This window comes from Pteropus vampyrus, unplaced genomic scaffold, assembly GCF_000151845.1.
Source record: "Pteropus vampyrus isolate Shadow unplaced genomic scaffold, Pvam_2.0 Scaffold61, whole genome shotgun sequence".
Taxonomy (NCBI): Eukaryota; Metazoa; Chordata; class Mammalia; order Chiroptera; family Pteropodidae; genus Pteropus; species Pteropus vampyrus.
In genome coordinates, this window is record NW_011888842.1 from 6,357,591 (window position 1) to 6,385,503 (window position 27,913).

The window sequence follows — 27,913 nt, forward strand, 5'->3', positions numbered from 1 at the left end:
GGATTTGCCAAGCGAACACCCCATAAACGACTGGTAGAAGGCTTTAGGGATTCTCTCCCTTAAATAGACTCAGCACAAAATCAGCTGGAACATCAGCTTCAGGGAACGTTCCCGGGAACCTCTGTGTGTCAAATCTTACACTGTAGTAACAGCCAGGGACTTGGTTATCCAGCTTCACTCATGGTGACAGTTGGGCTCAGAGTTGGTAAAGTGACTGGTCTAAGGTCACACAGCTAGGAAAGAGTGGGTCAGGCTCTGAAACGGAGTTAAAGGACTCCAGGTCCAGTGCCCTTTCTAGTCAAGCTTCAGAGGGAAGGGAGCCCTGCTGGAGTTTTAATGTGGCCTGGCCTCCTGGGGTTTGCTCCGTGCATCCCAGAGTTACTGACTCGTAAGGTAAGGAACTGACTCTTTAAGTGAAGAAGGCATAGAAACATCCAGTGAGATCCTTTTTTCCAGCTTCATGGATGTATAATCGATAAATAAAGTTGTCAGTTTTTGAGTTTTCAAATTTAAGGGAGAATGATTTGTGATTTTCGTGTGGTGTTTATGTGATAGCTATAATGCCGTGATTGCTTGATCAACAGGCTCTTTGGGTGAAACCCTAGAAACTCTCCAGTTAAAATGAAGAACCCAATAAGGATGTCTGTTACTATTATTTGACACTGATCTGAAAGTTTTAGCCATTGCAGTAAGATGTGAGGCAAGCAAGCATTGGGAGAAAGACACTACTACTTTTTAAGGACTCTGAAATTGGAGTTTATAGTAAGTATCTTATTTAATACTTCTACACCTCAATAAGTAGATATGTTATATATTAGTAATATATTTTATATGTTAGTATCGTTTCTATTTTTTACTTCTAAAGAAGTGAAATGTCAGGTGCTTGGTGCACTTAAAATAGGGCTTTATTGGAAGATAAATTAGTAAATGTTTTAAATCATTGTCTCATCCTGCTGTAAACAGCCCAAAGGGTCACACACAGGAGATGTGGGATGTCCCCAACCCCACCCCATGCTGGTTCCAGCAGATGAAACCGCCTTCAATGCCTCTGTGCTCCAGCCCAACTTACCTCTCTGCCTTCTGCTCCATGGTCCCAACTCAAAGCCAAGGCTGCTTTCCATCTGCATGATTTTACTTTCCCCCACACCCTTATCTTCTGCATCTCAAACTACTTTAAGGCCGAGTTTAAATGCCACCTCTTCCATGAAGCCCTCCCTGCTTCACCCAACGGATCTGGAATCCTGTGTTTTCTCTGAGCTTCTCTTATGTGTCGGTTTCAATGATCTACTTAGGGATCGGTTTCCCCCACTCAACTAAGAGTTTCTTGAGGGTAGGGCGCCCATTTTACCTCCCCCTGCCTAGGGTCTGGCACAGGTCTCAGTAAAGCTTTACTGAAAGAATGGCCGCTCTCACAGTGTTTAAAGAGAGTCTGTGTCTCTTCCCATCAGGAAAAAGCCACTGAAGGTGTAGAGTAATAGCTGTCCCGAGCAGCAGCTTGTCCTGCAAACCCCTTCTCACCACAGCACTCGATGACTGGGGATGAGGATGTTATTGCCGGAACACCAGCTCTGAGGTAGAAGTCCCATAACGTTCGAGGCTAGACCTTCCCTTGTTATTCACACTCATCGAGGAAGCAAGTTGGTCTCCATTAGTGAGAGGCTGTCAGCAGTGGGGACAAGGAAAAGGAGCCCTGACAGGTTCGTAGCCCCTCATGCATGGCAAAATGCCATCATACTACAAAGCACTAGTGCTTCATTACTGTGTTTGGGCCTCGAGAAACCCTGTATATATCCCCGTTTTCAAATGAAGAGGCTGAGGCAGGATGGGGTACCAGCTGTAGACTCAGGTTGGATCTGGGATTTCTGATACATCGAGCCCACTGAGCTGTGCTGCTCCCTCACCTCTTTTGGGAGGACTTTCTCAGGGAGAACAGGCAGGGCTGCCGGCCCATTTCACGGAGCCAACCCTGAAGGTGTGAGCAGTGCCATTGATCACAGTGGAAGAAGAGTAAGCTGCAGGGAAGGCTGGGTGCCTGACCGAGAGCTCCGAGCGGTAGCATGAATCTTTGGGGTCTCTGGGAAGCCGGGCAAGGGTCTGAGTAGGAATTGGTTGTGTGAGGCCTCCAAGGTAAGAAGATAAACACAGGCCACAGCCAGGCCATGCGAGGTAGGCCGCGGTGCCCGGGCCTTTCCCTCTCTAGTCTCTCCTGGCAGTATCTCCTGTGAGGTCCACGGAACCCAGGGAAGGAAGCTGGCTGGGGCGGCTCCCCCCATTACAGAGAGGAGAAGACTGAGACGGAGGGGGATGTCCCTGGCAGCGCACCAGCCCCGGGACACCAGTCACCTGCAAGGCTGGCAGCGCCACTGAGAACGTGGCAATGGTCTTTTCCAACGTGGCTCAGTTACGACCAACTCCTACAACCACACGCTTCATGAAAACTTCAAAAGAAATTTAAAAAAAAATTCTTTGATTTTATGCATATTTAAAAAAACAACTTCTGCTAGTGGCTCAGAGGCCCTGATAAGTCAATGAGAGAAGTGAATACCTCGGTTGATCAGGTGACATGGGATTCTAGAAAGCAAGGAAGGCGTTGGGACCCCAGGCAGGGAGTGGCGAGTTTATGCTTCCCTTTCTTCGTGCTCCTTCTGGATACCCCCGGGAGCTCAGTGGCCTGCTTTCCCCTGGAGGAGGCGAAGGGGAGTTCCGCTGGGAGGCACAGGACGCAGGGCATGTGTGTGCCGCTGCATCTGCGGGAAGCCGAGCTGCCAGGCCTGGGTGGCAGGTGCTGTGTGGGCCAGCTCAGCCCACCTGGTGCTACTAAAGGTGAGTGAGGAACGTGGAGGGCACAAGGAACCTGGATGTTTCCAGAATCCCTGCAGCCCTAGGTCTCACCTGGGGCAGAAAGCCTAGACTCAGAGACTTTCTGGGCTAGAAGTAACCTTGAAGGTCTTCAAATCCAAATTTGATGCCTTCCTCTACCCCAGCACAGTCCTCGGACTTTGCTTGTTCACTCTAAGAGATGGGGACTCAGTCCACGCCTGGACAGACTGAGTTCATGTTGGCACCCTGTCCCTTTCATCCCCTGGGTCTGATCTTGGGCAGGAAGACAGCAAGCACGTTTCCAGGTCTCCATGGTGGCCCTACAGAGACCGTCCCATGCTCAGGCCTCACATCTCTAGCTCACCATCCTTGCCCCAGGCCTGGTCCCCATCCCCTCCCCATCTTGGTCACAGTCCACCTCGCATTCAGGGCTGGAGTGGCTCCCGGGCCTCCAGTGTTGCATGGTCAGTGCAGAGGGAACAGTCCTGCCACCAACCTCCTTCTGGATCCTCTGCCTTTGTGGGCTTAGCCCAAGGTTCTGCCACTCTAAGCTGATGGCCGCTACAGCCAGTCTGTCGGCCCTGCTCAGGTCATGCCATCGGTGTGCCCTGGGGCCTTGTGCACCAAGGGCAGGCCCTTGGGCACTTTGTTACTCCCCTAGCCTAGGCTGGTGCTCCCTCAGGACGCGGGTGTGGCCCACGTGGCCCTGCCCGCCCTAAGCACTCGTTTCCACAATGCACTTGAGGAACATGGTGTCATCCTTCACGTAGGCATGCTTGGGTGACTGCAGCCTGCTGAGAGGGAAGAAGAGTGGGCAGCCACTGGCCACATTGGTTTCACTCTGGGGCCGCTGGAAGGATGCAGAGCTCAGGTCGGGCCGGAAGGCATCAATGGCGTGTTCACGGTTGTTCTGGTCCAGCAGCATGAAGGTGACCTGCAGGGCAAGGACATGGTGGAGGTCAGGCCCTGGGCAGCGCACCGAGCTCTGTGTCTGCCACCTGTGTAGCCCCTTGACCCTGAGCTCAGGCTGGTTAGGAGTCAAAGAAACAATGTCAGGACCATGCCTGGTTGTCCTGTGATTAGGAATCAGCCACTCTATCCTACAGGAAGGGGGAATTTGGATGCGACCATTGGTTTTGCTGGCTGTTGCGAGCTAAAACTGTGACTAGGCACTGAGGAGGAAGACACACTCATAACCCGTAATGCCCTTTCCTGCTCTGAGATGTTTGATCATCAACTATGCTGAAACCTCCTGGGCAAGGTGCGGGGGCAGGAACAGATAGGCTTTCTGCTGAGGGGCTGTCAATCAACTCCCAGAAACGTAAATGGAACTCTGTCTGCACAGGGCAGATATGTGTGCCCCTAAGAAGCTAACGATTTCAGTGACACAAACCCTCTCCCCCGGCATGTGTCACTGGAATGCCCGTCAGGGCATGAAACAGCTTCTCATCGCCCACCACCGCAGCAGTTCTCAAACTTGGCTGCACTTGGAATTCCCTGGGAAAGTTTAAAAAATACCGATGCTCAGGCGTCACCATTCACTGTAGTGTGACCTAGTCACTGGTCATTTTAAAATCTCCCCAGCAGGTATGGAAACCACTGACCTACTGACTCATACCAGACCACCGTGGCACTTCCACCCTTTCAAACATTTTTAACAGATTTCATTTTTTAGAGCAGTTTTAAGTGTACAACAAAATTGAATGGAAGAGATAGAGATTTCCCATAGACCCCGCCCTCACACAACCTTCCATGCTGCCACCTCATGGGACATGGGTTATAATCGATGACACTACATCCCTAGTTCACTCTTGGTGGTGTACCTTCTATGGGTTTGGACATATGTATAATGACATGTACCCATCATTATAGTACCATAGAGAATAGTTTCACAGCCCTAAAAATTCTCTGTTTTCTGCCTATTTATCTCTCCCTCCCCTCAACCTCTGGCAACCACGGATCTTTTTACTGTCTCCATAGTTTTGGCTTTTCCAGAATGTCGTGTAGCTGGAATCATACAGTATTCAGCCTTTTCAGATTGGCTTCTTTCACTCAGCAATATGCATTTAAGTTTCCTCCATATCTTTTGATGGCCTGAGAGCTCATTTCTTTCTGGTGCTGAAAAATATTCCACGGTCTGAATGAACCACCGTTCGTTTACCCATTCGCCTACTGAAGGGCAGCTTGGCTTTTCCAACTTTTGGCAACTATAGATAAAGCTGCTATAAATGTGCATGTTTTTGTGTGGATCTAAGTTTTCAACTTATCTGTTTAGTACCAAGGAGTGTGATTGCTGGATCATAGGGTAAGAGCAGTTCAGTTTTTAAGAAACTGTCTTCTAAAGTGTCTGGACCATTTTGCAGTCCCACCAGCAATGGAGGAGAGTTCCTGTTGCTCCACATCCTCGTCAGCATTTGGTGTTGTCGGTGTTTTGGATTCTGGCGACTCTAATAGGTGTGTAATGGTATCTGCCTCCTTCCTTTTTTCTAAAAATGTGGCCACTTCAGGCTAACCTGACAGCACCTCCTCCAGGAAGCTTTCCTTATTCACCCCGCCATGTGAATTTCATTTCTACATGCCTCCCAGTGGTGTTGATCCAGGCGTTTTTGCCCCTGAACTCATGATGCTGAAGGGAGCCTTGGCTACTAGATGTGAACGCAGGCTCCTGTTTTATAAAAGGGGAAACTGATAATGCAGAGAGGGCAAGGGACTTGCCCAGGTCACCCAGCCAGTTCACGGCTAAACCAGGACAAAGACCCAGGTTTCCCCGACCCCACCCCTATTGTTTCCCGTGGCCCCGTACCTTGTTCCGAAAAGGCCATGGCAGCAGAGCATCGTACTCCCCTTTCATGATCACGATGAAGAGCGACAGGTGGGTCTTCTTTCCCGTCCCGTCCCCATTCAGGTAGAGCCGGAGGCACAACTTGTAGCCGTACTTGGCAGTGTAGAAAGCTGAAATGTGGAAGCCAGAGTCAGCATAGAGGCAGCTGCAAAGTGCTGGACTTCGCTGATGAAGGAACTGGGACCCGCGGTTAGGCATGCCCAAGGTCACTGGCTCGAAACTAAGAAATGTGGGGTTGGGACCCAGCATTCTTCTACATTATATACATTATAGTCAAAAAGGACCTGGATCTTGGAGATCATCTAGCCCAGTGGCTGTCAACTGGCCATCGGAATCACAGATTGCCAAGCCAATTACACCACTCCCGGAGTTTCTGACTCAATAGTGCTGGGTGAGGACTGAGAATGTGCATGGCTAACAGGGGATGGTGGTGCTGTTGGCTCTGGGACCACATTTTTGATTTAACCAAACTGCATTTTGCAGTTGGGAAGCCAAACCCTGCGAGGGGGAAGTGGTGGGCCTCAGAGTGTGCTGAGGGCAGAACCAGGATTAGGGGCCAGGCCTCCTACCTCCCAACACTGACTTCTTTCTGCTGCCCTGGGCCAAGTGGCTGGGGACTCTGGGAGAATGGGGGAGAGTGAGGCGGCTCACAGTTCTGCTGGGCGCCCTTGGCAAAGGCTCCTAAGGGATGAATCATCCCCTGGTGACTAAGCACAGGAGCCTGCGGGTTCTTTCTTGGGGCAGCTGAAAGGGCCATGTAGTGTGGGTTCCAATGGCTGTCACCACAAGGGCCCCTCTAAGAGGGGTAAGTAGGGACAGGGTGTGGTGGGGCAGGCAGGAAGGGGTGGAGGAGGGACAGGCTGACAGTCTGATTCATCTCTGTCCCTTACGTCTTCTTGGTGGAATAGGAAGCCAGAGACAATGCTTGCTTTGTGCCTCTCTGCAAAGAAGTGAGGAGGAAAAGCCTGTGAGTTGGCGGTGGGCCACCCCACGAAGGGGGCTGCCCCTGCTCCTGAGGAAAGGGGCCTGGCTTTGGGACCCAGCCCTGCTGTGTGATATGGAGCCAACTCTGACACCTCTCTTCATCCCTGCCCTGTCGGTCTTGGGTGCATCAGAGTTGCTGATGGACAGGAAAGGTATGAAGTTGGGGCAAAGGCGAGCGGTCGTTCAAAGCATCATCGGCAGAAATCCTCTTTAATGACCCACCTGTTTACTTAGATGCACAAGAACGAGGCAAAAGGCAGAGCACACAGGTCTGAGCATTCTGTGCTGAATATACACATTGTTATATGAACAGATATCAATTAATTAAGGGAAACAGCTACTAAGTAACTACTTTATGCAGGACACTGTGCCCGGCCCTGGGGCCCCAGAAATGAATAAGAACTGCTCTGATTTACACAAGACTCCCCGATGCGTTACCTACGATCATCCGCCTAGTTCTCTGCTTGTCTGATTTCGGACCGCTGAGGGCAGGGTCCCACGGGACTCACCTGTGAGAACTATCCTCTGCACCCTCTCATTTGCACTTCCTTTCACATCCGACGCCCAAGCAAAGTCAGTAACAATTTTACTCCTATCTGCAGAGTGTGACTAACACTCGGGGAGGTGGACAGCGTGCCCAGTTCAAACAGCACATGCACTATGGGGCTGAGCCGGGCACCTGCCTTCTCTGCGGTCCCAGCATAGTAGGTGGCCTGAATGGATACTGGCCTAACTGGACACAGCATGGCTATCATATGACTGCTCCCCCTCCTTGTTTCCTGGGCCCACTGGGGCCTGCCTTCCACAGCAGGTCTCCGTGCCCCTAGGGACGTGTTACCTGGGGAGAAGAGGCTGACAGTCCTGCCACAGGCTGATTCATGGCACCGCCTGGTGACATTGGTGATCTTCCACAGGAAGGTGCCATCGAAGGAGGCCTCCTCCATGAGGCGCAGGCTCTGCTCCAGCTTGCCCAGGGCCTGGTCTTTCTGGGCCAGGGTGTGCTGCAACTCCACCACCTGTGGGGAAGCCCATTCAGCCAGGACAAGAGCCCCGGCTTGGGGGTGGGGTGGGGACCGTGAGGTATGGAGACGGATCTGCCCCCAAATACTCCTTCCTGACCATGCCTCCCTCAGGCATGTCTATCTGCCTTTGAACACACTGTCCCTCCTGCCTGGAATTCCTTTTCCTTCCTTCTCCGGCTCCTATTCATCCATCAGGAATCAGGCTCACACAGCCCTTCCTCTGGGGGGGCTTCGGCCCCCGGCCTGGCTCAGCCGCTCCTGCTCCCTCTCATCCTGACAGAGCCCTTACAGCAGCTTTATGAAAGCAGTTAGGATCCTGCCTTTCCTGCCTGATAGACGGTCTCCCCTGCCGAGGGCTGGGGAGCTTGTTCTTCCTCTGTGTCCGTGCCTTGCGCGGTGCCTGGTGTGTAAGAGCAGATCTGGGAAGTTTCTTGAACTAAAGGTGTGGTTGCTGCCCTCTGAGAGTCCACCTTCTGACTGGGGCAAGGGTCACATACATGAAGGCTTTACTCGGTCACTTGAACCCAGCGCCTGGGTCTTCTATAGATTGATCCTTGGGAGTGCTCAGGTAGGGAAGTCAGGAGTAGAAGTGAGTGTTCTTAAAGAATTTTTTTTAAAAAAGAAATTGAATCCCTAAGTTTACTGATGAGAAAGTTGAAGTTCTGACAGGGAAGGTGACTTGCTCAGGCCTATGCGGCACGTTAATGGTGGAGATGCAACTAAAATCCAGGCCTAACTCAACATGAGACAGTGATGTAATGTTGCTGGTAAAAAAAAAAAACAGAAAAGAGAAAAAAGCAGTATTAACACGGTGATTGGTTATATTAAGAAAAGTATAAGCTCTGGAACAAAGGAGGGACCGTCCTGCTCAAACAAAAGCTGTCAGATAAGTGGATTACCTGGAGTTGGTCTGGGACTACCACTCTGAATGTGTGGAATCCTTCTGAGACTGAGCCAGAGCATATAATAACAGCATGAAACTGCGTGCTAGCATGAAAAGGTGAAGGTACTGGGGGCATTTAGCCTAATCACTGGCTGCTTCCATGGGGACTAGAAGGCAGATTCGTCTTGTGGACCCGGAGGAGCAGGGCCAGGAACAATGCAGGGAAGACACAGAGAGGCCAATTTCAGTTTAGTATAAGGAAGAACTTTCTAATAGTGAAGAATGTCCAGCAATGGAGTGAGCTGCTTGGGAGGGAGTGTCCTATTATAGGAGAAATTCGAGCAAAGGAAATGAAGCACTAGATGGAGGGTGGGGGGTGGGGTTGAACTTGACTATAATTTATGACTCAGTGTTCCTCCCGGAAGGTCTTGGGACACAGGAGACTTTGATGGAGGGGAGACTGCTCTGAACAGGAAGAATGAACAGGAAAAAGGCTGGTCTACTGGTCAGGAGACAAGGTGGGGCAGAGGGAACCCCCTGAGCCAGGCTTGAAGGTCCCCTTGCCTCCCATGCTCACCCTCTGTTCCAAGCTCAGGATGTGCTCGCGGTCCAGCTGGCTCTGGTGGATGGAGGCGGCCAGGGCCAGGTGGGAGGCCTCTACCTCCTTGTTGAGGACGGCGACAATGTTCTCAAACACACGCAGCTTCCCCTCCAGGTCGGCCAAGAGCTTCTCCTTCATGAAGTGCTGCAAGGCCAGCTCCTCCTGGCTCTCCGAGCAGGGCGCCCGGTAGCAGTCCACCTCCAGGTCGCCAGCCACCTCTACGGCCGCCTGCAGCTGCAGGTCGGACAGATTCTGCTCCAGGGCCATGGGCCCGGACCCCAGGCCAGAGCCCAGCCGGGCCTTCCACTGTTTCATGAACTCCAACAGCAGGTTTAGGTGGGTGGCCTGAGAGGTGACCTCATGCTCCTGAATGGACTTTGGGCTCCCCTGCCGAGACATTAGGGCTGGTCAGTGAAAACGAGAAGGTGGAGGGAGTACCAGGGAGCAGTGGAGGGTCTTGCCACCAAAAGTTCCCAGAGAAAGTCAGATCCATTCACCCAGAAAAAGGGAATTTGCTTTGCGTGCAGTGAGAGGGTTCGGAGGAATACCCTGACCTCAGACAGGCCCACCGTGAGCCATGTGCCTCCCAGCTCGACAGCAACAACCCTGCTCTGTCTTTGAGCACAATGATGATTTAAAACCATGGAGAGAGGCATGGCGGGTGGAGGGGTGGTGGTGTCATTTTAGGGATGCTACAAAGTTAAGATGAGATCTTAAGAACTTCCCTGAGTATAGAAATGACTTACTAGTAAGAAAGTCATCATTGTAAGGGACATTCAGAGGACTAGCTTGATGTTGTGGGAAAATCCTGGAGGAGCTGAAGTGGGGAGACCCAGTGGTCTAGGGCTGTAGTAGACAGATGTCCTTCCTCACACTCAGATGCTTACCTTGAAGGAGCAGCCAACACCTGCAAAGGGGCACCCAACTCCATCAGCAGCCACCTCAGGGTGATCCTGGAAATAATAACATGTCACTGAATGTTTAGGGAGTCCCAGGAACAACCACTGGGGCTCTCTGCAAAGTACCAGGATCCAACAGGGCATAAGCTGGGCTGGGCCACATGACTTTGCACATGCTGCTGTTCCTTCTGCCCGGCTGACTCTTTTCCACCCTTCGAGCTTTGGCCCTTCTGTGACCCTCCTTCAAAACAGGATCAGGGCCCCTGCTGTGATCCTAGGCAGAGCTGTTACTTCTGTCAGGGCACGAGCCACACAGCCCCATCATCACCATTCGTCTCTGGTTGTCCCCACTGGTCTGGAAGTTCTGTGAGGGTCGCGGCTGTGTTTTTGGTGCTAAGGGCAAGGCCTGGCACAGAGGAGACACCTGGGACATGCTGGTTGCACAAGTGAACACCTTCCTTCTCCAGAAGTCCATGGGACACTGTGCACAATTGTCTTCTGCACATTTCCTTGGCAACCCATCCTAGACTGCGGTGTGCCTGCCCTGCCCTGTTCTCCTTCCTGGATAATGCACAGCCTGAGGGCGGGGGCACAGCAGGGTCTCAGTACTCAATAGCACCTCAACACTACCCTTAAGCTATTTATAGGTCGAAGGAGTTTACAAAATGCTTTCAGGGCCCTAATTCTTCCTCGGCCCCTAAGGACACCGTGGGGAAGATAGAGCAGGTTTTTTGTTCTCATTTTACTGATGAAGAAACAGGCTCACGGAGGGGAAGGGATTTGCCCAAGAAGGAACAGTAAGGAAGCAGCATAGCCACAGGGTTCTTCCCACACCGTATCACTACAGTTGATCCCTGAGCAATGTGGGTTTGAACTACACAGGTCCACTTGTGCAAGGATTTTTTTCAATAAGTATCTGTATTATTTTTCATCCGCGGTTGGGAGTCTGTGGATGCAGAGGGCCAACTGTATGCGGTGATCTACACCATTTTATACAGGGGACTTGGACGTCCGCAGACTTTGGTATCCACAGAAGGTTCTAGAATCAATCCCCATGGATACCGAGGGACAACTTTAGTAGTTAAATTTTGGGAGAGTCAAAGTTATACATGGATTCTCTACGATGTGAGGGATCGGTGCCCCTAACCCCTACATTGTTCAAGGGTCAACTGTATCTCTCGTCAAGAGGAAGTCCATGGGAGACCGCGAGAAAATTAGTTCCAAAATATCGATCTGGAAACGGCTTGTATTCAGAATATATAAAGAACTCTTACAATTTAGTAATAAGAAGACAAACAACCTAACAAAAATGGATAAAATACTGAACAGATACTTCATAAAAGGGGATGTATAAATGACAAGTCTATGAAAAGATGCCCAACCTCCCTAGTCATCAGAGAAATGCAAACTATAATGTAATACCATAATGAAATACCACTATCTACTCGCTAGATGGCTAAAATTATAAAAGAATGACAATACCGAGTTTTGATGAGGATGTAGAGGAACTGGAACATATGAATGTTGCTTGTGGGAATGCAAAATAATATAGCCACTTTGGGGAAAAAAAAAAACCATGGAAGTATCTCATGAAGTTAAATCATGCTTACAAAGTGACTTATAAGTTGCTTGTAAGTTACAAACAAACCATGCTTATAAAGTTCTCGTACAAGCCACATATTCTACTCCTAGGAATTTACCCAAGAGAAACTGAAACATATGTTTATGTGTGTATGTGAATGTTCCTGGCAGCTGTATTCATAACAGCTCCAAACTGGAAGCAACCCAAATATCCATCATCTGGTGAATGGATAAACACATCGTTTTTTTTTTTTTTTTTTTTCCCTTCAGAACATTACTCAGCAATCAGAGGGACTAAAAGACTATACGCAATAACATGGAGGAACCTCAAAAACATTATGCTAAATGAAAGAAATCAAACCCAGAAGACGACTTACGATGAGTCCATTCTTGTGAGATTCTGGAAAAGGCAAAACCACAGTGACAGAGAGCAGACCAGTGGACGTGTGAGGCTGCAGCTGGGAGAGACTAACCAAGGGCACAAGGTGCAGAAAAGAAACATTTGCCATCTTGACTGCGGTGTTCACATGGTTATATAAATTTACTGGCATTCATCAAACTGTGCACTTAAAATGAGTGAATTTTATTGCCTATAAATAATATCTTGATTTTCAAAGAGCTTTGTTGTTGTTTTTTAAAAATAATCTAAGGGGGTAAAATGAAAGGAGATTTGGATAAATAAAAGAGGACGACAGAGGTCTTTAGGGCTGAGCAAATACAAAGCTACACTAGTTATTATTTTTCAAAAGTAAAAGAAGCGAGAGCTTTGGACTTAATGAGTATGGTTGGTTTGGGACACAGAACACAGCCCAGCAAAGGACCAACCCCTCTTCGCCACGCCACCCCGGGCTTTAAGCACAAGTTGTTCCCAACGAAGAATAAAAAACAGATGTTTTATCGGGGGTGGGTAGAGGGCAGCCTTGGCAGAGAGACCGAGCTGGCTTTGGGAAGTGTGCAGTGACGCAGCTTCGCCTTGCAGGTAGCTTCCTGACCTGTGGGAACAATGGAGGGCCTGACGCTAGGTGTAGACCTGGTTCCAGGTGAACAGACTAGTGGAACCTCTCAGGCTCTGAAACTCCCTCGAAGTCCACGACACGAACTCTCTGTGGTTCTAAGCTGGAAGTGAACATCATAGGAGGGATGAGATACGAGGTTGGAAGTCCAGAATCACCCGCAGGTGGAAGGGCACGTGTTCTTTTGGCAGCTGAGCCTTACTGGTGTGCCGGCGCAGGAAAAGGCCCGTTGCTTGGGTGGAAAGTGCTCTATGAATGCTGGGGTCATCTCTGTTGTGTGGATGGGTATGGAACGGGACCAATCTCCAATGGCTGACAGTCTCCAATGGCAGGAGTGACCCGAGAGGTCTTCAGAGGCCTCAGTGGCCAGCCAGGCTGCCCACAGTCCCATCATCAGTTAATCAGTCACTAATTCCATAGAGTGCCACAGGCGTTAATGGGGTGTCTGCCAGCCTGCCAGGGTGCAGAGCCCACTTTGGTCACTTCACATGCTAGCCGGGTGGCCCTGGGAGAGTATTAACCTCTCCATATCTTAACTTTCCTCCTCTGCAAAAAGGGTATAATAGTACCCCGCCCCACCTTATAGAGTTACGGTGAGGACTAAATAAGATAATACATGGAAATTCTGCATTAGTTACCTATTGCTGCTATAACAAAATACCACAAACTTAATGGCTTAAAACAACCCAAATTTATTCTTACAGTTCTGTAGGTCAGAAGTCTTAATATCAAGGTGTCAGCAGGATTGTGTTCCTTCCGGAGGCTCTAGGGGAGAATCTGTTTCATTTTTTCCAGCTTCTAGAGGCCGTCTGCATTCCTTGGCTCACGGCCCCTTCCACCCTCTTCAAAGCCGGCAGCACAGCATCTTCACATCTCTCTCTGACTCGTTCTTGTCTCCCTCTTATGAGGACCTTTGTGATTACACTAGACTCACCTAGATAATCCAGGTTAGTTTCTCCATCTTAAGATCCTTAATTTAATGACATCTGCAAAGTCCCTTTTGCCATTGTTACGGGCTAAGGTGTATCCTCCCAAATTCATGTGTTGAAACCCTAACCCCCAGAACATGACCGTATTTGGAGATGGGGTCTTTAAGTGGGTAAATACATTAAGATGAGGTCGTCAGCGTGGGCCCAAAAACAATACAACTCGTGTCCTTATAAGAGAATATCTGGACACAGACGCACAGAGGGAAGACAAGGAGAAGACCAAGGAAGAAGGCGGCACTGGCATCTCTAAGCCGAAGAGAGAGGCCTCAGAAGAAATCGATCCTATCTTGAACTTCTTGCCTCCAGAACTGTGAGAAAATACACTTCTGTTGTTCAAGCCATCCCGTCTGTGGTACTTTGTTACAGCAGCCCAAACAGACTCATGTAGCCATGTAAGGCAACATATACACAGGTTCCAGGGATTAACATGTGGACATCTTTGGGGAACATCATTCTGCCTAATGTAGTGTTCGATAAATGTTAGTCATCATCATCAGCATTATTATTAGTGGTGGTGCTACTCCTGTGGATTAAGCACTGCCCTTGGGACATCCTTTTCCTCCCGCAGTGGCTGTCATATACATGCATCATTTAATCCTCACATCTCAGACTCTTAATAATGACTTCTATAAAACCCCATTTTCCCATTGGATTTCCTCAGGTTGGTGAGCAACGTCCCTAACTGTATTTGTATTTTTACAGGACCAAAGCATTTTTGCATGCTATCTCATGGGATGCCGGCAATCATCCCTTGAGGCAGGCAGAGAGCGAGACGACCTTCACCTTAACACAGATGGGAAAACTGGACGACTGGCTTGCTTGAAGCAACACCAGGCTTGTATACTTGAGGAGGTGGCTGAATGAAAAAGCCAAAGCTCGGGGATGGGCAGTGACTGGCAGGAGGCAGCGCGTGTTCGGGGCAGAGGCAAGGTAGACGCCAGGGGCCTGGAGTCCTTGTCCAGGGTCCTTCCTCCACATCAGGGAGCCCTCCCTTGACCAAAGGGTAGCCTCGTCTGAAGGCCAGGGGCTGAGGGGACAGGAGAGGGATCCAGGCTGGGGTTACAGAGGAAGGCTGGGACTTCAGTCCTAGGCCAAGCCTGGTGTATGTCTGGTGCCACAAGCGGCCCCATGAGTGGTCTCATTGCCTCAAGCTGCTAAAAATAAAATCTGCTGTGGATTTTCTTCTGAGGAGGAAACAGAAACAGAGAAAACAAAATCCCAGCCCTGAGGGAACACTTGTCCTTCTGTCTGCGTCCGGGAAGTCTGGGGGTGTGTGGTATTCTCAGCTACCCCGCTTACCCCAGGCCCTTTGCGACAGGCTCAGCAGAGGGTTCCATCGAGAGGCACCCCCACTCAGCGACCTGCAGGCCTCCGAGAATGTGAGCCGAGAACATGAGAGTCACCTCTGTGAAGCCACTGCACAGAACAGAGGGTCTGTAGTGTGCCAGGCCCTGCCCATACCACTGCGCTGGGCGCACAGACTGCCTGAGGTCCCGGATGCCTGGAGGGGCCATTTCTGCTCAGGTTTCAGCTTGTGCTGAAGGAAAGGTACTCTGCGGCGACAGGGCAGACCCAGTCGGCCTGCCTCTGCCTGCCAGTTCTTGTCCTCCTCTGTGCCTAAGCCAGTTTCCTCTCTGGCGACCTCTGCTCAGCTCAACTGCCACCTCCTCTAAGAAGCCCTGCCTGATTCTCCTAGTTGAAAGTAGTTTTGCTCATTTCTGTTTCTCCATAGCACTTGGTGGATTCCAGCACTTAAGGCGGACTATGTTATTTAGGCCTGCATAAAACATTTGGAGGCAGCAGAGGAGAAAATGCCTAGGCGGCAGGAGTTAGAGCCTGGCTTTGAGTCCCTTTGCTATATGCCTTTGGTCCAGGCACACCTCCTCACTGAGCCTCGCTATAACGCCTAGTGGCGAAACAGGGATATCACCCCCACCTGTGAGAGGGTGTCACAGGATCGATGAAGTTACAGATGAGACTGTCAAATTCAGAAGTATAAGGGTTCGGGGGTTCATTTTTAGGCATCACACTTCAAAGGACACAGACGTGCATAGAGACTAAGGACAGACTCAAGAGGGATGTATGTGGTCAGCACCTTTCTTCAAATGCAGGACTTCCTCGGGGGACAGGATGCTGACTGACTTGACTTTTGTGGCCTTAGGAGAGACAGACTTCGGCTCAGGACAGAGGAAAACGGTACCAGACTACCCTTTGGTGCAAGTGGCTGTTTCATGGAGTATTGAGCTCCCCATCACTGGAAGGACGTGCCACTTGGCAGGAATCCCGAACGGAACGGAAATTAGACTAGACAGCTTGACTTCCTATCATTTTCTGATTCTAGAATAAGTTAAGGCATTATTGTAAGCCATTGGCAGCAGATGCCAGTTTGCTTTTGACCTTGAGTGGCCCGAAAGAGAAGAAAGTAATAGAAACAATCCCATTCACAGGGTCGCAGGCAGACAGAGCTGAATGTTATTTTCCAGCCGCTAGCTCCTCTGCTACTTCATTGTCACTTCTACAGGAAGGCCATTCCAGGCATGGACCAAGCCTCTAACTAGGTCAACAGTAACCTTTTAATATCTGCTTCTTATATTACCTAATGGGTCCATGACTCTGAGGACTTCTTGGAGAGATAATAATCTAGTGAGGTCAGAGGATGAGGACAGACCGATAAGCAGATGGCATGGACAGTGTTTGCAAGGACGGCTTAGCTCAGCTGGTCTCTGGCCCGGCCTTTCCACCCACTTCCACGGCCCAGGTTTACCCCCAGGTGCACAGACTTCGCAATTACCACATACGAAAGTGTTGACTTATAATCAGCTGCTTTCCTTTAGTCAAAAGTCCCCCAAAGTTCCCTTCAGGGTCAGGAGCTGGAGGAGTCCCTGGTCTTTCCACGATGTGGCTTTGTGGAGGACTCAGACCACTGGCTCACACCGCTCCTCCCAGCTTTCCACTGGGGGCGCAGTGATGCCTACATCAGGAAGCCGGGGGTGAGAATGGAACCCATGCTGCTGGGGGGGTCTGCCCGCCCCCAAACGCAGGCAGCAACTCTCCCACCCCGTAGCGCCTGCGATTCCACCCTCAGAGCTGCTTCATTTGGTTTAAGGAAGCAAAAGCTGCAAACTGCTCTGCGGGGCCCTAGGCATCCCCAAAGTCCTCAGGGGCTGGGGCGAGAAAAAGAAGTGGGGTAACTAAGAGGACAGGGGTCCAGGCTCCCCTTTAATCAAAGCATTTCCACTGTCATCTGATGTCACATTAACGAAGATGAAAAAATTAAAACTACTGGATTAAGAAATATTAAAATACCTCTTATCTATATTACCCAAGATTTATACAAAAATGTGTATTAATTTTGTTAAGAGGCGAACCTAAAACAAGTTCAAAACAACAGTCCTGGAGCATTCAAGCAGGCGGGGCCTCAGGGAGCATCTAGCCTGTGCCTTTCCTTGTGCAGGTGGAGCACGCGGCTCAGAGTTATGAGTCTGTGCGGCTCACATCTCTTGGTTAGTCCATGAAGATGCCCAAACAGGGAGGCTCAGAAAGTTATTCCATGGATCAGGTTATGCCATTAGCTCTCACCACACTGCGGAGTGTAAAATTCCAGGAAATACACTGGATCCTGACTACTATTCCCTTGAGGGCCTACAGGGGAGGATTGATGAGGAGATGGGAGAGCCCTCAAAATCAACTCTATGTGGGGCAGGAAATCCCTCCAAGTCTCTGAAGGAGAGGAGCTAGAGCAGAGAAGGGAGAGGGAGGTGGAAGCTTGTCAGCCTCTGGTTCCCATGGGTGGGAGGGAGAGCCGCCCTGCCAGCCATTGACCGGTAATCTGGACATCGCAGGTCCTGGAAAGGCCTGGAAGAGCCAACTTAGCTTCTTCATTTTACAGACAAAGAAACAGGCACAGGAGTCATCTCTGCCACGCAATGAATTATACAGAGCCATCCCTGGACACTGCACACCAAGCTCCTGACCCCTGGGCTGTGGCAAAGGAGAGCTCTGGCTACAAGGAGCCGGGTGCCTCACAGTGAGGACAGTGAGGGTGGCTGAGCAGTGAGACCCTGGTCACTGGAAAGTCATACACTGAGATCTCCCAGCGAGCATCAGGGAACACATGTGACATGAAGGGCGTAGATTTAGAGCAGTGATTCTTACAGCTTTAGATTCATGGATCGCTATGCATTTTTTTTTTTTTAAAAATTGGGAGATGAACACAATGATTGCTCTCTTTTAATTTTACCAAGTAAAGGCCTTATCAAAAATTCTACCATTTACTACCACTATCATTTCATTCATATAAAGACATATATACGGAGAGCACATCTCAGGGTGAAGGTTGATTCTATAAATGGAAAGAACCTGGCTTTATAAAAAAAAGTCATTACAATTTTCTTGTTTTTATCATCATTTTATCGTGAACCAGTGGGAATGGACCAGTTCTGGTCAGCATGTGGAAATCCCTGGGCTCTACAGGGGCCTTCCAACACAAAGGTCCGGGGTTCTACGCCACGAGGCCTGAGGACGTCTCTTTGGTCTTTCACACTTCCAAAGCTTTCTCTTATTCCTAGATAGGACACAGCTTGGCAGAGCCTGATATGGGAGCCATTGCCTCTTCCTTTCTGAGGGCAAACAGGGACAGGAAGAACTATCTAGATCAAGAGTTAGCTAACTTTTTCTGCAAAGGGTCAGATAGTAAATAGTTTGGGCTTTGAATCCTCTGTTCCAACTAAAGCAGGTGCACACAATGCATAAATGAATGGATGTGGCCATGTATCAATACGATTTTATTTGTGGACACAGAAGTTTGAATTTCATATAATTTTCATGTGTCACAAAATATAATTCTTAATTTTTATAAGCATGTAAAATATGAAAAACCATTCTTAGCTCATGGGCTGTAAGAAAACAGGTGGCAGGCTGGATCTGGCCCACAGGCTGTAGTTTGTAGACCCCCGGTCTAAACTGTTGTTCTCACAGATCAGCCAGGTGGCTTTGGGCAAGTTGCTTCACAAATGTGTTGTCAGTCTCCTTACTGCTTACAAACCAAATTCAGTCTAGACTCCTGAAGGAAAGGTACTCTGCGGCGACAGGGCAGACCCAGTCGGCCTGCCTCTGCCTGCCAGTTCTTGTCCTCCTCTGTGCCTAAGCCAGTTTCCTCTCTGGCGACCTCTGCTCAGCTCAACTGCCACCTCCTCTAAGAAGCCCTGCCTGATTCTCCTAGTTGAAAGTAGTTTTGCTCATTTCTGTTTCTCCATAGCACTTGGTGGATTCCAGCACTTAAGGCGGACTATGTTATTTAGGCCTGCATAAAACATTTGGAGGCAGCAGAGGAGAAAATGCCTAGGCGGCAGGAGTTAGAGCCTGGCTTTGAGTCCCTTTGCTATATGACTTTGGTCCAGGCACACCTCCTCACTGAGCCTCGCTATAACGCCTAGTGGCGAAACAGGGATATCACCCCCACCTGTGAGAGGGTGTCACAGGATCGATGAAGTTACAGATGAGACTGTCAAATTCAGAAGTATAAGGGTTCGGGGGTTCATTTTTAGGCATCACACTTCAAAGGACACAGACATGCATAGAGACTAAGGACAGACTCAAGAGGGATGTATGTGGTCAGCACCTTTCTTCAAATGCAGGACTTCCTCGGGGGACAGGATGCTGACTGACTTGACTTTTGTGGCCTTAGGAGAGACAGACTTCGGCTCAGGACAGAGGAAAACGGTACCAGACTACCCTTTGGTGCAAGTGGCTGTTTCATGGAGTATTGAGCTCCCCATCACTGGAAGGACGTGCCACCTGGCAGGAATCCCGAACAGAACGGAAATTAGACTAGACAGCTTGACTTCCTATCATTTTCTGATTCTAGAATAAGTTAAGGCATTATTGTAAGCCATTGGCAGCAGATGCCAGTTTGCTTTTGACCTTGAGTGGCCCGAAAGAGAAGAAAGTAATAGAAACAATCCCATTCACAGGGTCGCAGGCAGACAGAGCTGAATGTTATTTTCCAGCCGCTAGCTCCTCTGCTACTTCATTGTCACTTCTACAGGAAGGCCATTCCAGGCATGGACCAAGCCTCTAACTAGGTCAACAGTAACCTTTTAATATCTGCTTCTTATATTACCTAATGGGTCCATGACTCTGAGGACTTCTTGGAGAGATAATAATCTAGTGAGGTCAGAGGATGAGGACAGACCGATAAGCAGATGGCATGGACAGTGTTTGCAAGGACGGCTTAGCTCAGCTGGTCTCTGGCCCGGCCTTTCCACCCACTTCCACGGCCCAGGTTTACCCCCAGGTGCACAGACTTCGCAATTACCACATACGAAAGTGTTGACTTATAATCAGCTGCTTTCCTTTAGTCAAAAGTCCCCCAAAGTTCCCTTCAGGGTCAGGAGCTGGAGGAGTCCCTGGTCTTTCCACGATGTGGCTTTGTGGAGGACTCAGACCACTGGCTCACACCGCTCCTCCCAGCTTTCCACTGGGGGCGCAGTGATGCCTACATCAGGAAGCCGGGGGTGAGAATGGAACCCATGCTGCTGGGGGGGTCTGCCCGCCCCCAAACGCAGGCAGCAACTCTCCCACCCCGTAGCGCCTGCGATTCCACCCTCAGAGCTGCTTCATTTGGTTTAAGGAAGCAAAAGCTGCAAACTGCTCTGCGGGGCCCTAGGCATCCCCAAAGTCCTCAGGGGCTGGGGCGAGAAAAAGAAGTGGGGTAACTAAGAGGACAGGGGTCCAGGCTCCCCTTTAATCAAAGCATTTCCACTGTCATCTGATGTCACATTAACGAAGATGAAAAAATTAAAACTACTGGATTAAGAAATATTAAAATACCTCTTATCTATATTACCCAAGATTTATACAAAAATGTGTATTAATTTTGTTAAGAGGCGAACCTAAAACAAGTTCAAAACAACAGTCCTGGAGCATTCAAGCAGGCGGGGCCTCAGGGAGCATCTAGCCTGTGCCTTTCCTTGTGCAGGTGGAGCACGCGGCTCAGAGTTATGAGTCTGTGCGGCTCACATCTCTTGGTTAGTCCATGAAGATGCCCAAACAGGGAGGCTCAGAAAGTTATTCCATGGATCAGGTTATGCCATTAGCTCTCACCACACTGCGGAGTGTAAAATTCCAGGAAATACACTGGATCCTGACTACTATTCCCTTGAGGGCCTACAGGGGAGGATTGATGAGGAGATGGGAGAGCCCTCAAAATCAACCCTATGTGGGGCAGGAAATCCCTCCAAGTCTCTGAAGGAGAGGAGCTAGAGCAGAGAAGGGAGAGGGAGGTGGAAGCTTGTCAGCCTCTGGTTCCCATGGGTGGGAGGGAGGGCCGCCCTGCCAGCCATTGACCGGTAATCTGGACATCGCAGGTCCTGGAAAGGCCTGGAAGAGCCAACTTAGCTTCTTCATTTTACAGACAAAGAAACAGGCACAGGAGTCATCTCTGCCACGCAATGAATTATACAGAGCCATCCCTGGACACTGCACACCAAGCTCCTGACCCCTGGGCTGTGGCAAGGGAGAGCTCTGGCTACAAGGAGCCGGGTGCCTCACAGTGAGGACAGTGAGGGTGGCTGAGCAGTGAGACCCTGGTCACTGGAAAGTCATACACTGAGATCTCCCAGCGAGCATCAGGGAACACATGTGACATGAAGGGCGTAGATTTAGAGCAGTGATTCTTACAGCTTTAGATTCATGGATCGCTATGCATTTTTTTTTTTTTAAAAATTGGGAGATGAACACAATGATTGCTCTCTTTTAATTTTACCAAGTAAAGGCCTTATCAAAAATTCTACCATTTACTACCACTATCATTTCATTCATATAAAGACATATATACGGAGAGCACATCTCAGGGTGAAGGTTGATTCTATAAATGGAAAGAACTTGGCTTTATAAAAAAAAGTCATTACAATTTTCTTGTTTTTATCATCATTTTATCGTGAACCAGTGGGAATGGACCAGTTCTGGTCAGCATGTGGAAATCCCTGGGCTCTACAGGGGCCTTCCAACACAAAGGTCCGGGGTTCTACGCCACGAGGCCTGAGGACGTCTCTTTGGTCTTTCACACTTCCAAAGCTTTCTCTTATTCCTAGATAGGACACAGCTTGGCAGAGCCTGATATGGGAGCCATTGCCTCTTCCTTTCTGAGGGCAAACAGGGACAGGAAGAACTATCTAGATCAAGAGTTAGCTAACTTTTTCTGCAAAGGGTCAGATAGTAAATAGTTTGGGCTTTGAATCCTCTGTTCCAACTAAAGCAACTGCACACAATGCATAAATGAATGGATGTGGCCATGTATCAATACGATTTTATTTGTGGACACAGAAGTTTGAATTTCATATAATTTTCATGTGTCACAAAATATAATTCTTAATTTTTATAAGCATGTAAAATATAAAAAACCATTCTTAGCTCATGGGCTGTAAGAAAACAGGTGGCAGGCTGGATCTGGCCCACAGGCTGTAGTTTGTAGACCCCCGGTCTAAACTGTTGTTCTCACAGATCAGCCAGGTGGCTTTGGGCAAGTTGCTTCACAAATGTGTTGTCAGTCTCCTTACTGCTTACAAACCAAATTCAGTCTAGACTCAAGACAAGGAGGAAGGTACCTGCCAAGGGCTGTGCAAAGAGTTGCCTAAGTAGCCTCAACCTTGACAAATGAAGAAAAAAGACAAATGTCCTTTCCTGGCTATGCCAACGTACCTTCTCCTGAGACAGAAGGCTTCCTGGGCTTACAGATTGGGGGTCGTGTCCTCTGCATTTGGGACAGATCCGATCCTCGCCGTTCCTGGGGACATGTGAACAAATTTGGCTGAGTGACGCATTCCCAACTCCTTGGTACCAACCTCCATCCTGATAGCTCCAAAAGCCTTGCCCAGCTGATATCAATGAGTAAGCAGGCCCATAATCCCAGACTGACCATTCCCAAACGTTAAAAAGCATTGGCACGCGAGGTCTTCCTGTAGTTTGGAGTGAGCTTCTTTGGCAGCCAAACCTGACCCTGAGTGACTGGAGGCTATTATAGCCCTTCCTTATCCCACTGGGTAGGAATATTTATGTTTCATTGCAGAAATATTAATAGGCTCGGTTATAAGGTGCTGCCCCATCCTCACTGGAAGAATTGCATAGTAATGCACTATTTTGCTTTTCTAAAATCTGAAAAAATTCTGCATTCCAAAATGTGTCTGAGCCGGAGTTCAGGCAAGAGATTGTGGATGTGTGGCTATATTTGCTCTTCTCAGCTTCCTCTATTTGGTTTTGGTCTCTTAGTTTTAGTAATTACAGAGGACTATGGCCAATTAGGATAAGAAGGAGCCTCAGAGAACACCTAGCCTGAGGTTCTTAACCAGGAGTATCAGACTCTGACCAGGTGACACAGGGGCTTTTACAAAGCTCCCAAGGGATTCTGATCCACAGGCAGAGCCACTGATCAGTCCTGTTTTACAGAGAAAACAAATGAGGCCTCAGAGGATGTATGGATTGGCCAAGGGTAGAGGTGGTCAGGGGCAGAGCTGGACTGGGCTCTCCGCACCTCAGGCCTGGGCCTCTTCAACATCCAGTCAGCTCCTTACCCAGCTCTGCCAGGTTTTGGAAAAATGGGAGGGGAGCCAAGAGGCCCAGTGCAAAAGCCTGAGTGAGACAGTCCAGAACAACCAGCCACGCTCTGACCACCCCACTCCCACAACCTGGCCTTTCCACCTCAACCTCTCCCCTCCCCCTCACAGCCTCCCCCTGCGTCAAAGCATTTGAATTTCTCAAACGGGCCTGATTCAGTTTCCCCATCTTAAGCTGTAAAGCCCCACACAAAGGTCATGCTGGGGGTGTATGGCAGTTAAGGAGCACATTTGCCAGGAATTGGGCCTGAGGCAAGCAGACCTAATCTCTCCATTAGGCCTCACTGTCCTCATCTGTAAAATGGGATAATAAGAGGATCCACGTTTCCAATGCTCTTCTGAAGACCAAAGGAAAGAGGGCTTGGCATACAGTAGGCATGTAATAGTTGTTTGCGGTGGGATGCTGATGATTGCATTGATGTCACATCTCTCTGCATTATTTATATGTTAAATATACACATATTTTTGTATTATATAATATATGATGCATATATGTAGATTTTTATATATGTAAAATATGTATATTTATATAAGTACATATTTATATATAACATATACATATTCATATTACTTATACATATATAAGTATATCACCTATAAATACATACATATATAAACATATGTCTTTGTTCCCTTTAAAAGTGTTCTCAGCGAACAGTACAAGGTGATGGGTGATACTGCGGAAGATGTAGATGTATCTGTATAGCAGTTCATCATTTACTAAGGAAGTTTACATTCATCATTACAAGGACTTTTTGGAACATTATTGATTGGGCCTCGTAATAATCCTGGGAGGTAGAAAATAGCTTTACAGGCATTTTACAAACAAAGAAGCCAAACTTTGCACCCAGCCACACACTAAGTAAAGAGCTCAGCTAAGCCTGAGGCTCTGCTTCGCCCTGGACAGCCTTCAGCTGTGGCAGCTGACATCTGTCTGGGGCTACTTCTCCTTCCAGCAATAGTCAGGAGGGGACAGTGTCAGGGACTGCAAGACAAGGGTGTGGAAACTAAGGCCCAGAGAGGGGAAGTCACCTGCCCAAAGCCACCGGTTCCTCTCACCCTTGCCTCCCATCAGGGGTCCCTCCCTGGCACCTTCTTCATACCCGCCCTTTGCTCCTCGACCCCTCACCTCACGTTCTCAGAGAGACAGGCAGTGCAGCAGAGGGCCCTGGGCTCTGATGGGTCCTGGCAGACGGTGGGGGGACATCCAAAGGGAAACTCGTTCTCATCGGGGGCTGGGCGGGGGCTGCTGGCTGAGCCAGAAGCCATCCTGGGGTCCGACTAAGCTCCTCCGGGGAGGGGACCAGACCCGTGGAGTCTGTGCTGAGAGAAGAGGTGAATTCTGGTGTGGGCTCCCCTCTCCTCCCCTCCGTGAGCAGGAGTCTGATGACTTTATCTTCTCACTGGCTTGTGTGGTTCAACGTCACAGCTGAGTCACAGCAGGATGGGGCAGGAATTACCCTTTGTGGTGAAAAAAATCCCCTGGACGCTGATTGAAGGCTCTAGGAGTGTCCATTCTTCAGAGTGAGAGAGGGCAAGAGAGCGAGTCAGAGAGAAAAACACAACTGTGTCACGGACTTTTAGGAACCAGCGAGTTCCCCTCTCGGAGAACCTCAGGCTGCCATTGGCTTCCTCTACCTCCTCCCCTGAGGGACATTAGCAGAGAGACACCAGCTGTGGTGACTTGTCTATGTTCTCTGAGACTTTGGAGAAGCCTGGAATTCCAGTGGGAGTGCTCACCACCCAGGTGGAAATCCCCAGGGTCCTGATGGCAGGTCCAAAAATGCAAGTTCCAGGAGCTTTAGCTCTGTCCAGCGTCTCAGGTAAAAGTCACTTCCGCAGAGTGGTACTTCGTTACCCCATCTGAAAAAAAAGAGAAGCAACAGGTGGTCCTTAGGGCTCCTCTGATCTCTGAGATTCTGGGACCCATGGCTAAGGCAACCAGAGGCAGCAAGAGGACTCTGATGGTGCAGCCCTGCCCGTGGCATTCTTCATCAGTCAGGATGACAACACAGGGCCCTCCCCTCCTTTCAAGTCCGAGTCCTCAGAACCATACACGGCTCAGGGCCCTCCTCCCATGGCCCCACTCAGGAAGTCATAGGTGGCCACATACCCGCATCAGGCACCACTACTTCTCAGCCCTGATCAGAACAAAGCTCAAAACAAACACAAAGCCACAGAGAGTTATTCTCAAAGGCCAAGTGAGACACAGATCCACCGTTGTGTGGGAACTACGGCTCCTGGTGCATCCACTATAGGCTGGGCAACATTTTCCTTCCTATTCCTTAGAGCAGCCCACTGGGAATTCTGGGGCTGTGTATAGGTGCAGAGAAGCAAGACCTCTGGTCCGAAGTCACACAGCCCCTGGTAGTGGAGCAGGATTTGCACTAAGTCTGTGGGACTCCATACTCTGCGTGTCTCCACCCATACAAGAGACAAAAGCAAGCCCACATGGGGAAGTCTACAGAGGCTAGGAAGGAGGCCAGAGCTTTGTTTTCTCACCTATCAAAAGGAAAAGATGACCCCTTCACTTCGATCATGCTGGGCTGTTACTAGGGTTTTATAAACTTTCATAGTGGTTTCAAATCATGGGCTTTGAGGTCTGTCAGATTGGAGCTGGGATCCTAAATAGTGGACATTTACTAGCTCTGCATCGTGGCACAAGGTCTTTAACTTCTCTGAACCTCAGTTTCTGCATCTGTAAAATGGAGCTAATAATAATACCTACTGCATCTGACTGCTGTGATGACTAAATGAGGTTGTGGATGAAGGTGTGGCAAGGTGCACATCCCAAGTGAGGTGCTTGAAAAGGCTCTGACATTGTATTCTGATGATGGCCACAGCCCTTCCAGCTCCAGATCAGAGGAAAGGATTTAAATGGTAAAGTACGCTTATATAGTGTTCTCGCAACCATCAACTTTGCTTGAGCTCCACAAGTGGGCAAAGCAGGTCAGATGTTGTCCTCTGACCCCAGATAAATTCAAATGCCCACCTTCCCTGAAGCAATAGTGGGGCTGCCAGGGACTGCTGGCAAAGAGAGCATGTTACCATGGCACTGCAGTGTAAATCAGGACCTCTACCCTCACCTGGGCCAGCTCTAGCTTGGCCCTGTCAGCAAATGACCTTGAGGCCTACTTCAGAGAAAAGTTTATCAGAAAGGCACTCCCTTAACTGCATCCCCCAAACATGCAAACTTCTCTGCAGCCGCCCCCCCCCCATCTGTTTCCTCCTTCCCTTGGTTTGGCACAAACAGGCACCCAAGACTTCTCTCTCCACCCAAGTTCTGGGTCCGTTTCTCCCTCGTCCCTTTCCTCTCGCCTCTGTCTTGGATGCCTCCCTCTCTACCAGCTCCTTCCCGTTAGCATGAAAATATGCCCGAGCTGCTCAAACAATAAAAGTGAAAAATAATAGGTACTCCTTTTAGTGCTGCGTTTAGTACTTTTATAGGCACCGCCTCATCTAACCCTACGAAGCAGGTATCATCATTATCCCTGTTTTACAGATGAGGGAACTGAAGTACAAGAGGTTCCTTGCTTTGCTCAAGAGGAGCGGGGATTCCAGAACCCAGAGACTGTTCCTAACCACGCATCGCTTTAGAGCGCTCTTCACCCTCATCCCAAACTCCTCTTCCATCTACACGCCTTCCTCACTTTAACAAAACTTCTGGAAAAGATTGTCTACATGGGAGCTCCGATTCCTCGCTTGAATCTCCAGAAACATGCCCCAGAGATTCTCAGTGTCCAAGTCGCCACACGCCCAGAGTCTGTCCCAGTTTCTATCCAACTAGTCCTCCGGCCAGGACCTAACAAGACTCCTGGCCCCTCCTTTCGCAACCTTTGCCCCCCCTGAGCTTCCCGCACCCCTTCCGTAAAAGCCCCACCCCCAGCCCGCCCACTTCCCTGGCTGCTCCTTATCGTCTCCTTGACCCCTTTCTCCTCCACGCGGAACCTCCACCGCTCCCATCTCCGTGTCTCACCCGTGGGGACCTGCACACGTGGAGTCTCTCTGCATCGCGCACCCCACATCTCTCTGGCCTTCTATTTGCTTTCGGGCGTACCTGGACCAGACCCCACTTCCCCTGGGAGTCTCCGGAGGCCGCCCCAGGGTTGGGTTGGGCGCCCGCCTTTGAGATCCCCTGCGTCCCCCAGCACCGGCCCAGCCCCCTGCCTCCCCGCTCGGTGATGTCGGGTTGCCTGTGTGACCCCCCCCAGCTCCGTTCGTGCACCCCGCCCCCCGAAGGCAGGTGACAGTGGTCTAGCTACCGCCGCCTGTCCAGCGGCGTGCGCAGAGCAGCGCCCGCGACTATTCGAGGATGGGCGAACCCGAGGGGCGCCCCGGGCGCCTGCGGGAAGGACTTGGCAGTGGGTCTCGGGTGGGTTCTGCAGCCCGGATTCCAGGTCCCCGCCGTGCGCAGCGAGGCCTGCACTTGGCGAGCCCCCCAGCGAGCTGGGGCTGGGGACTCCCGGGGGGGGAGCGCGGGGGCGGGGGCCGGGGCGCCGCCCGCGGTCCCGGGGTGGGGTGGGGTGGGGGCGGGGTGCTGCGGGGCAGGGGCGGGGTGCAGTGCAACCAACCTCCGCGCCGCCGCCGCCGCCGCCGCCGCCTCCCCGCGGCTCGGCGGGAGCTTCCGGTGGGGCGCCGAGGACGTAGCCGGGGCGGCGGAAGCCGGGG

General features: G+C 50.1%; 1 protein-coding gene and 1 long non-coding RNA gene across 6 annotated transcripts; one reads left to right on the top strand and one right to left on the bottom strand.

The window, feature by feature from the left end:
- Positions 1 to 883: 883 nt before the first annotated feature.
- TRAF1 (TNF receptor associated factor 1) lies at positions 884 to 27,913 on the bottom strand. 4 transcript variants are annotated; one of them, XM_011360989.2, is made up of 9 exons: positions 27,817 to 27,913; positions 24,986 to 25,108; positions 24,375 to 24,762; positions 22,335 to 22,419; positions 10,040 to 10,105; positions 9,129 to 9,539; positions 7,485 to 7,662; positions 5,624 to 5,772; positions 884 to 3,754 (listed from the first exon to the last, which is right to left on the bottom strand). In XM_011360989.2, exons 3-9 carry the CDS (start codon positions 24,512 to 24,514, stop codon positions 3,536 to 3,538), a joined length of 1,248 nt encoding a protein of 415 aa, XP_011359291.1. In that variant the 5' UTR covers positions 24,515 to 24,762; positions 24,986 to 25,108; positions 27,817 to 27,913; the 3' UTR covers positions 884 to 3,535. The 4 variants fall into 4 exon arrangements, with proteins under 4 accessions (XP_011359291.1, XP_023386874.1, XP_011359287.1 ...); XM_023531106.1 differs by lacking the exon at positions 27,817 to 27,913 and adding an exon at positions 27,222 to 27,370; XM_011360985.2 differs by having other exon boundaries at positions 24,375 to 25,108.
- LOC111740303 lies at positions 6,236 to 15,490 on the top strand. 2 transcript variants are annotated; one of them, XR_002780581.1, is made up of 5 exons: positions 6,236 to 6,467; positions 6,571 to 6,798; positions 8,977 to 9,069; positions 14,337 to 14,564; positions 14,953 to 15,490. It is a non-coding gene; the product is annotated as an uncharacterized LOC111740303 (long non-coding RNA). The 2 variants fall into 2 exon arrangements; XR_002780580.1 differs by having other exon boundaries at positions 6,236 to 6,798.

Bases quoted from the DNA above. Each gene is read 5' to 3' on its own strand.
- TRAF1 (XM_011360989.2), bottom strand. From the start codon at position 24,514: ATGGCTTCTGGCTCAGCCAGCAGCCCCCGCCCAGCCCCCGATGAGAAC. The intron at 10,106-22,334 runs GTACGTTGGCAT...TATTATTTCCAG, and splicing joins GCCTTCTGTCTCAGGAGAAG to GATCACCCTGAGGTGGCTGC. The intron at 7,663-9,128 runs GTGAGCATGGGA...GCTTCCCCACAG, and splicing joins TCCTGAGCTTGGAACAGAGG to GTGGTGGAGTTGCAGCACAC.